The sequence below is a fragment of the Ambystoma mexicanum genome, chromosome 3p (assembly GCF_040938575.1).
Source record: "Ambystoma mexicanum isolate Mex_15411 chromosome 3p, UKY_AmexF1_1, whole genome shotgun sequence".
NCBI classification, from domain to species: Eukaryota; Metazoa; Chordata; class Amphibia; order Caudata; family Ambystomatidae; genus Ambystoma; species Ambystoma mexicanum.
The window spans coordinates 643,291,284-643,305,511 of NC_090925.1; the positions used below are offsets into that span (position 1 = coordinate 643,291,284).

The window sequence follows — 14,228 nt, forward strand, 5'->3', positions numbered from 1 at the left end:
CTGTCTTTTGCATTGTATGAAATACTGTGTACATGAACATGGATATTTATTGGTTCTTTTTTGTACATATTGTGCTTGATTTGGAATTTATGTTGAGTTAATAGTGCTTGGTAATTGACAGACCTTGCTTATGAGTAATAATTGAAATAATAAAAAGTCACTTCTGTATAATGCTTAAACAGAAGTACGAAATGGTGATTTTTGTAAAATGTATCCCTATGAAAACTTAGGTGGACACAGAAAACTAGATAGCTTGTGCCATATTTCTGGTATTGAGAAGTTTATTATAAATTAAATTTATATATATGTTTAGTGAACCTGTCAGGACACTTTTTTGTTTTGTGGTTTAGTGATTTCCCGGTCCTTGACAGAGTAGGGATATACCCTCTAGTGCATTATGTTCCTGATACCAGTGGCAAAAACACTGGCCTTATTCTTACCTCACTTGCGCGCTAGTCTTCCTTGCTGAGGGGATGTCTGCCACCTCCTTAATCCAACCATGGATGCCCATTGCCCTACAACACTTTCTTACACTGTGGGCCTCATCACGAGTGGGGCGGTAGCCTACTGCCGCATTTACTGCTCTGCCCCATCTCGAGTCTGGCATGGTTAACCCCTACTCAGAGCTGGGGTAAACAAGCCCGAAAAATGCCAATTTTCAGAGCAATTACCGCTGGCGGTATTACCACATGGTAATTGCACCAGAAATTCCCTATTGGGTACAATGGGGAATAGGGAGTAATGTTTAGTGCCCAACCGGTGATCCGGCGGTAATACCGCCGGACGTGTGGGCGCTAATGTAAATAAAGTTGGGCGGTATCCCAATCGGGATACCACCCAATTCATGATAAGGCCCAGTATCTCTTCTAGCTGCCAGGATGTGCTGATCAGCATGAGTGCATTCTCTGAACAAGACATGTTACTTTTTAAAAGGGCCCGCTACACTTACCCCAATTAGAATTAAGCATGGCACATACTTCCCCCATACCTAAATGTATGGTATGGCATATCACAGCTCTTTCTTCCTGTATTGTCTGCACAGAAATGTTTGTCTTTTCAACCACATTTCACAAAACTTCAGGGCTCAAGTCAAGGGTGCACGCGGGTGGACAGAGTCCCCCCACATTTTTCTGGAGTCCCCCCACTTACCATGATATGCTAATTTCTGGTGACGCAACACTCAATTGGTATGTTAATGAGTCCCCCCACTTGTTTTTTTAGGACACCGCCCCAGCGAAAGCTTCCGCCTCCCAGTGAATCATCTCCCCTTCAGCACAGGAAGCCCAGGCATGTCGTTCATAGAACTCAACTTCCCAAGCCACGCCCGGCATCTGCAGGCTTGCGTTTGACATGGCACCCTTGTGGGGAGGGAACGCTAGCAAGTTAGGGTTCTGGTAAACGAAGCTGGTTCTGGGCGTAAAATACGTACAAAATGAGGCTAAAGTGTATTACGGCAAAAGTGTGGGATAGCCTGTTGCCATCTTTATTATTTAAACACATCCCAGTGATCGTGTTCTTCTGATTCTATGGGTGGAACATTTCACCTGTCTAGCCACAGAAAACAAAGCGGAAGTGCTTGCTAGCTACAGTGAAGTTGTGAACAAATGCAGGGATAATCACTAGCGAACTGATGAACTTCCTGTCAAACAAGGGCGTAAGGTCTTCTATAGGTCAGCACTCAGCAGAGGCACTCCTCATTGGCAACGACCTTTCCCCTGGCACTGCCGCTGTGGTAGTGCTGCTCGTCTCCGTGCCACGCTCACCCCTGTCCTATTAACACCAGGAGAGAAAAGGGCAGTGACCAGCTTAAAGAAGGCCTTGCATGTGCCTGCTGAGTGCTTCCACATGCACAGGCACAGCAGGGCTCTGCGTGCCAGCCACTCTACTGACACGGCTACATATGCATGCGCCTGATGAACTACTCCTCTTCCCCTGCACTGTGGCTGCTTGGCTACTGCCTGCACCACACACGGCTGCGTCAGTGCTGCCGGTTATTACAGTAGAAGAGTCGTGGCAGTGGCATGTGCTGTGCCTGGAGCAGTGCGCAGGTATGGCCAGTAGGAGCATTCGGGAATGTCACCTTCCAGCTCTTTGTTATTTATAAACAAATGGCTACCTAGCAGATTGGCACTGACTGAGCTCCGAGGGTTCCTGAGTAACAATGCGCTGTCCTAGACACATGACCCATGCACAGCATTGTTGCTTGTTGTGTGACTACAACTGTTTGACAGTTAAAACAATCATGTTGACAAGTCCCACATCATAATCAAACGGAGTGACACAATTAGTGCCAGGGGTCAGAAATAAGTCCCAGGGCTCAGCCCTTGCAAACACTGAGACACATTAAGCACTTGGCTCTGCACTATATTTCTTCGCAGAACCTGAGGGTGGAATATGGCAGCAGGGTGTCTGCTGGCAACACACATATGAGAAGCACTGGAAGTCTGAATCTACAACCTGTATTGTTGCTGAATTTAAGGATTCCCTTTAAAGTAGCTAAAAAAAGAGGTTGGCAAATAGCACATGCTGTAAAGTAGGTTACTTCCTGACATTTGTGTGAATTTGGGCTTCACCTAAATACAGTCTGAAGGCACTGGCATATGGAGCGTTTCTCTCTGCTTCTTACCAAACAATATCTCACATACCCTGGTGATTGACAGGAATGTTCAGGCTTCGTCCCATTTATTCGATCTTCCAATAACATCAGTCTTGTCACAGCACGCTTCAAAAACTCCAGAGCGGGAGGCGTAAGCTTTGCTGTCACTGCCCTCTCCCTCTGGAGCTCCCTGCCTCCAAACATTAGAAATGAACGCTCCTACACTACCTTCAAGAAACTCGTGGAAACCTGGCTCTTCAACAAACATGAATAAGGGCACCCTATACCTAGCCACTATGGCTACCACTTGATGTTTATATGTTTCCCTCTGTACAAATGCAGTGATAACCTTGACATATGATCTATCTATGCTACTACCTGATGTAACCATGTTTCCTCTCTACAAAGGCTGTGATACCCTTGGGTCTGAGTGTTACATAAATGCTATAAATACAAAATAAAAAATAAAAATAAAATCTTTAGCCCATTTCAGGAGAAGCACTCCTGGCCGGGCCGAGTTGTGTGCTGCTGTGATGACTCCCCGGTAGCCCACCTCCACATACTGAAAAGTGCAGCAGCAGCATCCCAAAGTGTAATGAGATCACCAAAGCTGAGAGTCCGGCAATCTACCATCATGCTGCAATCCACCGGCATATCAGCACTCAACAGCAGCAGCGATTGACGGCAAAGGGAGGAGTAAGACAAGAAGGAGGAGGAGATGACTCCGGGCCCCACCGTGACAGCTGAAGGTAAGGAAATTCAGGGACAGCCTGAAGGGATAGTGTAATGCCATGGATAGATCATAACGACACTGTGACATAGATGTTCCACCGAGCGAGATAAGCAATGGAAATAAATGAAGGAAAATGAGCTAAAGCCCCATAACTAGAAATAGCCCCTGTAATTCCCCACAGGAACGAGACATCCTCAGAACTGGAAAGAGGTGGGCAAGAAAGGAGCTGTGGGGCCCCAGTGGCAGCACGCTAGGGCCCCGGCACTCCCCACGATAATGTAGTTATATAACTTTATACTCTTAGCTAATCCTCTTCAACACCGCTCAAGTTTATTCCAAGCTTCCTCCTAATTTTGGCTTCCTCTTCTATTATTAACTTTTCCTGACATACGTAACAGATGTTACATCACTAAAACTGTGTTTTTACTTTTAGCTTTGGCTCATGGATGTAGCACTAGCCACCTATATGAAAGGAAACTAGTGAGATAGAAATTATAAGTGGGCTTTTCACTTTTTGGGGGCGTCGAGGGATACATACACTTGTAGCATGACCAGTGGAAAATGTGCAGTGTAATATGACAGTGATTTTAAGCAGCCATTTCTGCCCGCAAAAACAGCTGTCTAAACTAAAATTGGCAATGCTCAAACTGTTGGCTCTGCCAAAGCTCGTTTCTCTTCCTGTTCATTTACTCTTCTCTTCAATCCCATACGTTTTTTTATAAAGTAATCACTAATGAAATGTAAGCATTTGGACCGGGATGCTTGTATAATATCAAGCTATGTTACAGGGATGCCTGTACTATTAGTCTGACTACTTAAGAAAAAATCAATAAAATGTCTTGAACTGAATTAAATCATTCTTGGCCAATGAGTAAGATTGCAAACACATTTCCCAATATGTGCAAATTATGGTTTTTGTATAAAGAAGAAACCACCGACCGGGAACTTGAATTATCAAGCTGTCTCATTCAGCCAGGGTTAAGGTGCAAATCACCAGGCTGTAATGGGCTCTGTTTCCCCTGATCTGGGCCTGATTCTAAGCATAAAAAGAAGTCTCTGAGTATCTAGGAAGGTCAGTGCCTATCTTAAGGGGAACACATTTGCGAGTATCTAGAAAGGTCAGTGCCTATCTTAAGGGGAACACATTTGCGAGTATCTAGAAAGGTCAGTGCCTATCTTAAGGGGAACACATTTTCGCTCACATCCACAGCCCGGGGCGTGCATCCATGCAGACCAGCTTGTTTGAGGCCAAGCTTTTCACCATCCAGAGGTCAAGATCTCCCAATGCTGATCTTTGCAGTTTGTTGTTACACAGGTCCTGATCACTCTGATTCTAGCAGTTTCCCCTAATTTCTGTAAACCTCTGGATTTCTTTTCCCTCTAGCTAATATATCTAAATGGAGCATCATGTCTGGGTACGACCATGCATAGCCTACAGCCACCAAAGCTGTTGTGGTGCCGTGGTCAAAACGCAGAGTCGCCTATGCTTCACTCTGACCTCTGCATCTTTAGCTCTTGTTATGGATCCCCACTCCATTTTTTCCTGAGTTACTCGCTGTGGAATGAGTGCATCATACGTTCTCGTTTATCTTAACCCCATTCAGTACATTATGAACCCAGTGTTTGATGCATTCAGCCTAAATGAAAGAAAGGTTTTCATAACCTGTGCCTGGGATCCAAAACAGTACATGCCTTTAACGGTTGTAGGTCAAAGGATCGACAGTGAAAGGGTCGACAGGTCAAAGGATCGAATTATTATTTTTATTTTTTTTCACATTTTTTTTATTTTTTGGGGGATCTGCCCCAACCCTCTTTTTTTGCCAAAAACCACTTTTTTCCTAAACGAAAACCTAAAAAAATATATACAATTAAAAAAAAAATGTGATCCTTTGACCTGTCGACCCTTTTGTTGATCCTTTGACCTGTCGACCCTTTGGATTCGATCCTTTAACTAGACACCGCCTTTAACAGTATCAAGTAAACAGCGAGCTCTCCATGGGATTTGAGTGAGCACTTACGGGATGACTTTAATCTCCTCCTTCCCATGTAGGATGTAGTCGACCACTTTGTAGAAGATGACTTCCTGCACAACAAAGAAAATGCACAAGATATTAATCTCTGCAGAGCTTGTTCATCAGCACGTAAGTGGCGAGAATTTTCATCTGCCCAAAAGGCAACTTGGTGAACCCCTTCCCAAAACAACACATCTTTATTGTTACCTCTGGTTATCTATGATCATTCTGGAAAAAGTGAGTTCAAATGGGAGGCGTTCCAGATTCCCATGTGCCATTAATATCTGAAGCCGACTCTCCTCTAGGGAATCTGAAGGTTGTGCCTACAGACTGGAGTCCTGTTCTCACACCACCATGCGCTCTTATTCTTAAGCATCCCCCGAGTCCACAGTCAACTCCATCCCATTCCTCTTTCCGGTTCCAAACAGTATTTCAAATGATTTCCTAGCTTGCTCTAACTCTAGTTCTTGCCTTCAAGAGACAGTTACTCGGTACTGGTTTCTGATAACTGACAGCCATCGAACTGCACAAAGGTTACATGATTATTCAGCAGCTTTGTGATGCCACCCCTGACGCTATTATATGAGATACGGTGCACCCAAGTCTACATAATCAGGATATTGCCAGTCACACAGCAGCCTGTGACCATATAGAGACACGAGACTTGCAAACATAGGGCAAACAGGCGAGTCCGTGTCACTTTGCCAGCACTGCGCTTTCGCCATTACAAATGAACAGCATCAAGATCTTTTAGTCCAATGTGTTCAATTGACGTTAGCAATAGGTACGAACCGCAGCATGCATTAGCTTGCTACATAAAAGCCCAGGTGCTTTGCAATATATCAAGTGATATCAGGTGACATGAGTCCTCTGGTTACCCCAAACAAAACAAGCTCATTTGGAGGGATCCAAAACTCCTATGTGACTTGCAATAGCCCTCTTAGGTAAACTGAAGGAAGCCTTATAAAATATGCCACTCCCATCACCTGCCCCCAAATATCTCATTGTGTGCTGCTGTTCACTCCCTACATCCCTGCTGTCCTGCCCCCTTCCCTCCAAATGTCCCATCTACTCAAAGTCGTTTGTGTCTCATCTTCCTGTATTCATGTTTTCTTGTTTCCCTCTTTGGAAATCCCTTGTCTCACACACCACCCCCACACTCCACCCTCCCTTGTGCCCGGCGTTATATCATGTTTACTTCACCGTCTCCCACTGTCGCCCCGTGTTCTTTGCACTACATCAAGTGCCCCTCACTTAAGCCCAAAACCTTACCCGCCCACCTTATCGTGGCCATTTTACTGCATTTGGTGATTTATTTTATTTATTTATTTGCATTTATAAAGCGCACAGCGGCCCTGGGGCATCGTGGCGCTGTTACAGAGTACTTGGCTTGGAACAGTCACAGACAGAGATGAAGACTTATATATACAATGAACAGAGGAGAAACAGAGGAAACATATGTACGTTATGCTGTTGCTAGGGTTACAGCTGAACAGCAAATGTATGCAGGTTGGTTAGGTCAATTAGCAGAACAGTGAAGTTTTTAACCTTTTGCGGAAGGTAGAGTAGGATCTTTCATTCCTTAGTGTGGTAGGCAAGGCATTCCAGTTTTTTGGTGGCAAGCGTCAAAAGCTGGACCCTCCCGCGTTCGTTCTTTTGAAGGTGGGGACATAGATATGATTCGAGATGTGGGATCTGGTAGGTCTGTTGGAGGAGTTGAGGGTGATTCTTTCAGATAGGTAGGGTGGGGCATCTGATGAGAGGCACCTGTGTGTAATGGCCATTGATTTGAAGAGTATGCGTTCCTTGACTGGTAGCCAGTGGGCATCTTTCCTAGCTTGAGAGATGTGTTCCCTTTTGGGAATGCTCAGAGCTGCCCTGAGGGCCTTATTTTGTGTGACTTGAAGTCTGTTTAGGTTTTTTGCCGAGGTGCCCAAGAATAGGGCATTGCAGTAGTCCAATTTAGAGCCTACTGTAGCTCTGGCAATGGACAGGCAGTTTTTGGTGGAGAGAAAATGCTTAACTGCATTGATCACCTTGGTGGTGAGTGCGGCAGAAGAGGCTATGGCGTTGACCTGGCGGGACATGGATAGTGAGGAGTCAAGGTAGACACCTAAAGATTTTACAGCTGTTGAGCCTGTTGATTATGTCTGGGCTATTGAGGGTTTGGGGGATGGGTGCAGGAGAGTGGTATGGATGGCTTGCATCCTCATAAAAAGAGCTACAAAAATTGCAGCAAAAACAGCCATGTGACGAGGCAGGCCAGATCCATCCCAAACATGCCCCCAGTTTCTGGCCTTACACCATTTGCCTTTCACCTCCAATCACTCTTGTTCCCAATTCCAGACAATATATTATGTGCCCGTCCACTCCACCCACATCGGTCCCCAGTTCTTCACATTATATCATGCGCCAGTCACCTCCACCCACTCCTGTTCCCAGTTTCCGGAGTTATATCTTGTGCCCGCCCCCTCAACCAGTCACGTGTCCAGGCTCTTGACTGGGTTGGCCCAAGTGTGGCACTGACATATGCAGGGGTGGTATGAAGTACGAGTGCAATGATATAATGATCATAGTTTACGATAATGGAGTGGCACCTGTGGTGGCCAATCTGATTCCAGGCACGTGCCACCCCAGGCCACTCCCTGGACACACCTATGCACTCAACCCACTTTGCCCGCCAGTTCTCGACCCAAGTGCTTTGCAATATATCAAGCGTCATTAACTAATCCCAAACATAGCCCCAGTTTATGCCATGATATCATGCACCCATCTCTACACACATTCTGGCATTATATTATATGCCCGTCACCTCCAGCTTCTCCAGTCCACACTTCCTGGAATCATGCCCGTCACCTCCCTGCACTCCTGTTCCCAGTTCCTGGAGTGAGATGGTGTGCCCGTCCCCTCAACCCACTCATACCCTCCCCCGCCCTACTCCTGGGATCCATTGACTCCCAGCCCCAGCTCGGGGGATCATGCTCCTTCTCACAGAGAGCCCCGATGTCATGGTTAGTTGGGATTTGTATGAGCCTATATTTTGGACTAAACATGTACTTTCAGGTTTAATTTAGCAGGACTTAAATGGCAAAGCAATAAGGAGAGGAAAAAGAAACCCCTAACCCTTCTAGTTTGCAGCTCAAGCGATAATAATATGAATCATGAAGCGACCTTGGAACCCCTCCACTTTATCACATGTTCAGCTGCTTGCCCTAGTAAACTTTTCAGGATGGATTTTGTCCAAACACACAGTAACGAAAAGCTTTGCACTAGAAACTACTGGCATCTAAAGTTATATTGCAAACTACTTGGAGTTTGGAAGTGTGGGTTGTTATAGACCCCTATTGTTCTAATAGAACATATACACACATAATACTGTGGTGTTCAAATTTACACAACCAAAAAGTTCACTGTACAACGCGCGGAGATTAAACCACTGCAGACCATTTTATATATATTTAATCTGCATTAAAACAAATGTCTTTCAACTTGGATGCTGGTTTCACTTGTCACTTGTTTCCTTTGACTGGCTCTATCTATTTATTTATCTATCAATATATATATATATATATATATATATATATATATATACATAATTTATTATTTTTATTTAAAAACTGTATTTTTTAATTTTGATGTTAGTCTTGTTTGTTAGTTTTGTATGATTGTTGGGATGGGTTTCTATTCATTATGTATGGATTAGTTGAATTGGTTCCATGTGTTCATATCCCGCTAAAATATCGCGATACTAAAATATCGCCATATTTTTGCAGCAATATTGACCCATGGACCCTGCGGGGGACACCCCCACAGCCCTCCGCATTATTTAAAAATGTGCGGGGACACCCCCGCAAACCCCCCTCCCACAAAATATCCTCCCCAAAAATATCACCTATGGCGAGACAAACGGCCGTATGTACGGTGATATTTTTGGTGGGGATATTTCTGGGAGGGATACCATTGAATTGTAGTTCTCTGTGTGCCCTTCACTTAGTATGAATTCTGTAGTACTGTAGAGTATTGCATTGAATATACTCGGCTGTTTTTTTACTTATTCTTGAAAATGTAAATACAATATTACACAAGAATGTAAGTGTATTTCTGAAGGTACACTTTAAAAGGTGAATGAACAGCGTTGATGTTGGATAAAAAAGTTAAGTAAGGGCGTATTTTAAAATGTTAAGTTGAAGGGGGAACGCTTTAGGTTTGGGTGGGGGTTGGGGTATGCCCATGTCCGTCTTTGTAACTTATTCGCAGCAATGGTAGAGGTTTGTCTGGGTTCACAGAGCAGTGGGGAAGAAAGTGAGAAGGGTGATCTTGGTTTCTTTTGGCAAAATGTGAGTGTTACGGGGTTCTCCCCTGTTTTGTAGTGCTCATAGTTTCAATATGTTATGTTATTAGGATTTGTATAATGCACCGCGGCCATTTGCATGGTCTCCAGTCACTCTGGCGGAACTGGAAGAGAGTGGGCGGGTTTGATTAGTTGAGCGGGGAGGAAGGCAAGATTGCACTGCTTTGTGTTGAGGTTTACAATTGCAAGTACCCTAAGCTCTGTGTGCCTTTAAGCTATTTAGATGAGAAGTGTAGGAGGCGTTGTGTCCAGAGGGGCGGCCTCATGCTTGTTGTGTTTAGGTTTGTTGTGCAGAGACAGATTATGTTGGTTGTTGTTACAGCTGTAAGTTTGTGATGTTCAAAATTTGGGTAAAGGTTTTTTTTTTAAAAAAGCTGTGTGCGATTGGAAGTTTTGCGTTCATGTGTGGTCCAGGAACGTCATTTAGGGGTCACCAGAGGTCTCCCTTGTGACCTCTGTGGTCTCCCTTGAGACCTCTAAAAAGATATGTAAAAAAAGTTTTTAATATATTATTTTTTTGTAATGCAATCTCCTGGGCTGTGGCCAGCACCATGTGGCTCTTTACTTCTGGAGTGGCTAGCTTTCTTGTTCAGGCCCCTTAAAAAACGAAGAAACATAAGAACAGGAGTGCCACAAGTCTAACACTTTCAGCACTGACCCTAAATAAGAAAGAATAGGAATACCAAATAATGTGTCTTTCTGGAATTCTATACAATAATTTCTAGACTCATTAAAGGTCACTTCAGGGGGTGAGTCACTGGTTTAGTCTGTTCTTAAATGTCTTAACTCAGCCTTTCATCCTTCTGAGGTCGATAAATGAGTACCAACACAGGTTGGTGATATTGGGTGTATATTTTTTCTATATAAAGCGCTTAAGCGTAAGTGCTATATAATAACACACCATTATCATTTGGTCATGGACGTCTGCTTGCAATCACAGTCATTTGGTAATATGGGCCTATACACAGTGATCTTAACAATACATATGGCGATCCATTCTTGTATGAAATGTACATCACATTATAGTGATATCGTAACCATATTTTTCGTAGTGTACAATGCTATGTGATGCCACTTCCTGTTTTGTCAACGGGTGAAAGGTCGTGTTCCATCGCTTCCCACGATATCACTTCAGGGTGGGGTCAAATGGCATCACTTCCTGTGATGTCATCAGGGGGTCAAGGGTCATGTGATGTCACTTATGCTACCCTTGGCATTTTGGTGAAATGATGTCCCTGATGTGGTAAAATGGAGAGAAAGTGAGGGCTAGTCAAAAGATAGGGCGTGTTCCTGGGGTTTATGTAGGGCTTTCAAATGATTCTTCTCACTGTCGGTTGCATTACGGGGAGGGGTGTTTGGCTGTCGTGGTTGATGATTGAGGATGTCCAGTCTTGAGGTTTCAATATTAAGGGAGACAATTGTGGTGGTGCTTTGCTGTGATGTCTTCTAGTCACCATAGACTCCTGAGTGTTGCGCATTGTGCTCTAATCAGATGGTCGGGAGCCAGTCTGGCATGTGGAAAGGTGCTTATTTGTTGGTAGTGATTTTTATTCTGAAAAGGTAGTGCTTCTAAAGGATCTGTGGTTCATTTTCATATGTGCTGTACAAGCTGTATTTTCCCTGAATGTGAAGCTGTTGTACATGATGTATGTTTGGTTGTATTGTGCAATTACGCATGTGCAGTGGGAGAAGTATACCGAAAGAAGTTGTGCAACTGTGGTCTCGGCAGTGGAGAGGATAGGCGGAAGCCTAGTGCAACATGGGGCAAGGTGTTGCGGCCAGGGCATTCCAATAGTCTAAGTGACTAGTAACTAAGCTTCCTATTACAACTTTACACTTGCAAAAGGACATGAATGGTCAACTCTTCTATATACGTTGAACAGGTGTTACCTCTTTTGCTTGATTCTTCTACCCTGCTCCCCCTCTTCTAGCCTACTTCTGCAGGGGTCTGTCCTGATACATTTTAGTTTCACCATCAACGTCTTGTGGCCAATGCTGGATTTGACTTTTATGGACTTCATTGATTCACAGTGTGTCAGCCTTTGTCATGGTGGCCCTGAATCCTGCTGCTCGCATCTTCATCTTGTATCCAGGCTTGCAACACTATGTGTTACTACTGACTTCTGCAATTGTATTCGCTCTCCCCTCTTGCTTCTCCACTCTTTTTGACTGCTAACTCACTATTCTCCCCTCCTCTCACTTTCTCCCTTTTCCTATCTCCCCCCTTACTTCTTCTATGCACTTACTCTATTAGAATTGTCCCTGGACCTAGTATGATAGCAACCACGTCTGTCTCCTCGCCCCTCCCCTTACTAGTTTTTTCCTTCCCCCAGCACCATCTGAAATGTTGTCAGGCATAGTATGATAGTCGCTTGTTTTGTCCCTCCCCCTTACTTTCGGCACCCCTCTCCCTCACCTTTTGTTTTCTCCATCTCTACCAGAAGTGTCATCAGGCCTAGTACGGTAGTCGCTTGTCTGTTTCCATTTCCTTTCCACTCTCCCCCTCCCTTCCTTATCTATGTCTTAGCTCTTGCACTATCTGAAATGTTGTCAGGCCGAGTACGATAGTTAATTTCACATCCTTACTGTCCATGGCCTGTCCGAATGTCATTGTATTTTCCCCAGTTCCCTCCCTTGCCTTGAAGCGCTTTGAAACACATTGTGCATAGACACTATATAAATAAAATATCATATCATATAATATCATGTATAATGGTGAATATGCTTGTAAAAAGTAGAGGAATGGTAAACAGAAAAAAAATGAAAGTAGTGGAGCGCTGCTCCCGACCGTTCCTGCTCACTTCAATCACTGCTCATGTGGAAAAGCACTTGAGGAAATGAGCTAAAATAAAATGTGCGCCCTGTCACTGCTGACCCCAACCTGCCCCCTAGAGGCTCAGATTCGCATAAGCAAAAAAAAAAACACATTTTGAACGCCTTCCTTGGAACTTTGGGGGCATACAGATGTAATTCCCCAATTTAGGAAATATGTATATTCATTTTAGGCAGTGAAAAAGTGCGTGCAATGTATTTTAAATATATCAAAATGCACTGAAATAAATGCTTTTGAAAAAGTGATTACTAGAAGAAATTGTACTAGATGAATTAACATATATTCAACGCATCAGGGTGAACTACTTTTCATTCACCACTAAACCAGGTCTTCATTAGTCGGAGTTACTTAGTCTACACTATTCTGAACTAAATTCTTCGTCTGTTTCTTAATTCACTGTTAACGCCTTACAATTCCCAACTTTCCTCATATTCTGCAATCTTGCAATCTGCAATACTGCAGGACATATAGTCGAGTTCACCAGATTCTGCATTGGACCACATCTGCAAACACCCGTCCTTATAATCAAATCTGCTTTCTCCAGTGCACCAGTCGTTGACTTGTTCCAACGCCACTGTTTCCTTTGAACTGCTTCTCTGTGCCCTGCACCTGCTACTCATGCATGCATTCGTGGTATACTCAGGCCGATAACTGATCCTATTGACTAATGTTTCTTCCAATGGAAAATGCCATCTTAAGTATGATTTTTTCAATACAAACAGGCATTTTTTAACTTTACCAATAAAGCAGTGTACTATGATTTGGTCTCTGAGAAGCGAATGGTACAAGAGCTGGAACTACTAAGACGCAACTAAGGTTCGTGATGCTGGAAAATGGGCCTCAATGGGTTTGTGAAGCTGCAGAAACTGAGCGGAGAACCTGTGATGTTCTATGGCAGTGCTTGACGTAGACTGAGCCCTGAAATGCGACAATACCACAAAACCATGACATAAGAACTAATCTGCAGAATCTGGTTGCACGCTAGTTCTGGCATCGTGGCTACTCTGGTGTAAGGCAATCATGGCAAGTGAGATAAATAGTAACATTACCATATTTTGCGTATCATACGAGCATTATCATGCGACTAAAGGTTGCCAGAACGGATGTATTTGATTATTTTGAATTCAAACATTACGAAGACGAAAATATTGCATTATAAATTTTCATGTTCGAAATAAGCACCCCACTACTACACAGCCTTTCTACATCCCACCCCCTTACTTACCTTTTGGCTGCACACTTCGCTCTGTGCCGCCGAGTCCCTCCACCGCCAGTTCCCTTCACTTCTGTGGATCTGAAGCGGTGCTGCAGGGTCCTTCATTTTTTAAAATTTGTATCGAAACCTTTGTTTTGGATGCGGGGGACACCCCGACAACCCCCAATTCCATTATAGCAAACAAGGGTGCGGGGGACACCGTCGCAATTCCCGCTTCTCTCGTTCGCTATAATGAAAACCGAATGGTTAAAATGTTTGTCATTTTCGATTGTATGTAATTTTGGTACAGCCGAAATCCGATCATTTCAACCATTCGTTTTTTTATATACAGTATTTTCATGTGATACCGGAAGAACACCTACCTTCCACACCACAGAGCAGAAGTAATGGATGAAATATCACCAAAGAGTGCCAAAACACCTTGGTGTTGGAGCATTGCCAGCACATCCAATGTATGCCCTGTGTTCTAGTGGATGACAGACACCGG

The 14,228-nt window shown here is 44.0% G+C and overlaps 1 protein-coding gene and 1 long non-coding RNA gene across 3 annotated transcripts in view; one reads left to right on the forward strand and one right to left on the reverse strand.

The window, feature by feature from the left end:
* PDE6A (phosphodiesterase 6A) overlaps positions 1–14,228 on the reverse strand; it is a 552,155-nt gene that overhangs the window by 124,210 nt on the left and 413,717 nt on the right. For both annotated transcript variants that reach the window (XM_069651410.1, XM_069651409.1), the window contains exon 6: positions 5,348–5,412. In XM_069651410.1, the coding sequence (XP_069507511.1) occupies positions 5,348–5,412 (65 nt within the window). The remainder of the gene's footprint in view (positions 1–5,347; positions 5,413–14,228) is intronic.
* Positions 1–14,228, forward strand: part of LOC138580686 (uncharacterized) — a 226,369-nt gene that overhangs the window by 1,464 nt on the left and 210,677 nt on the right. Inside the window, exon 3 of the long non-coding RNA XR_011304322.1 lies at positions 3,080–3,345. This is a non-coding gene — a long non-coding RNA (uncharacterized lncRNA). The remainder of the gene's footprint in view (positions 1–3,079; positions 3,346–14,228) is intronic.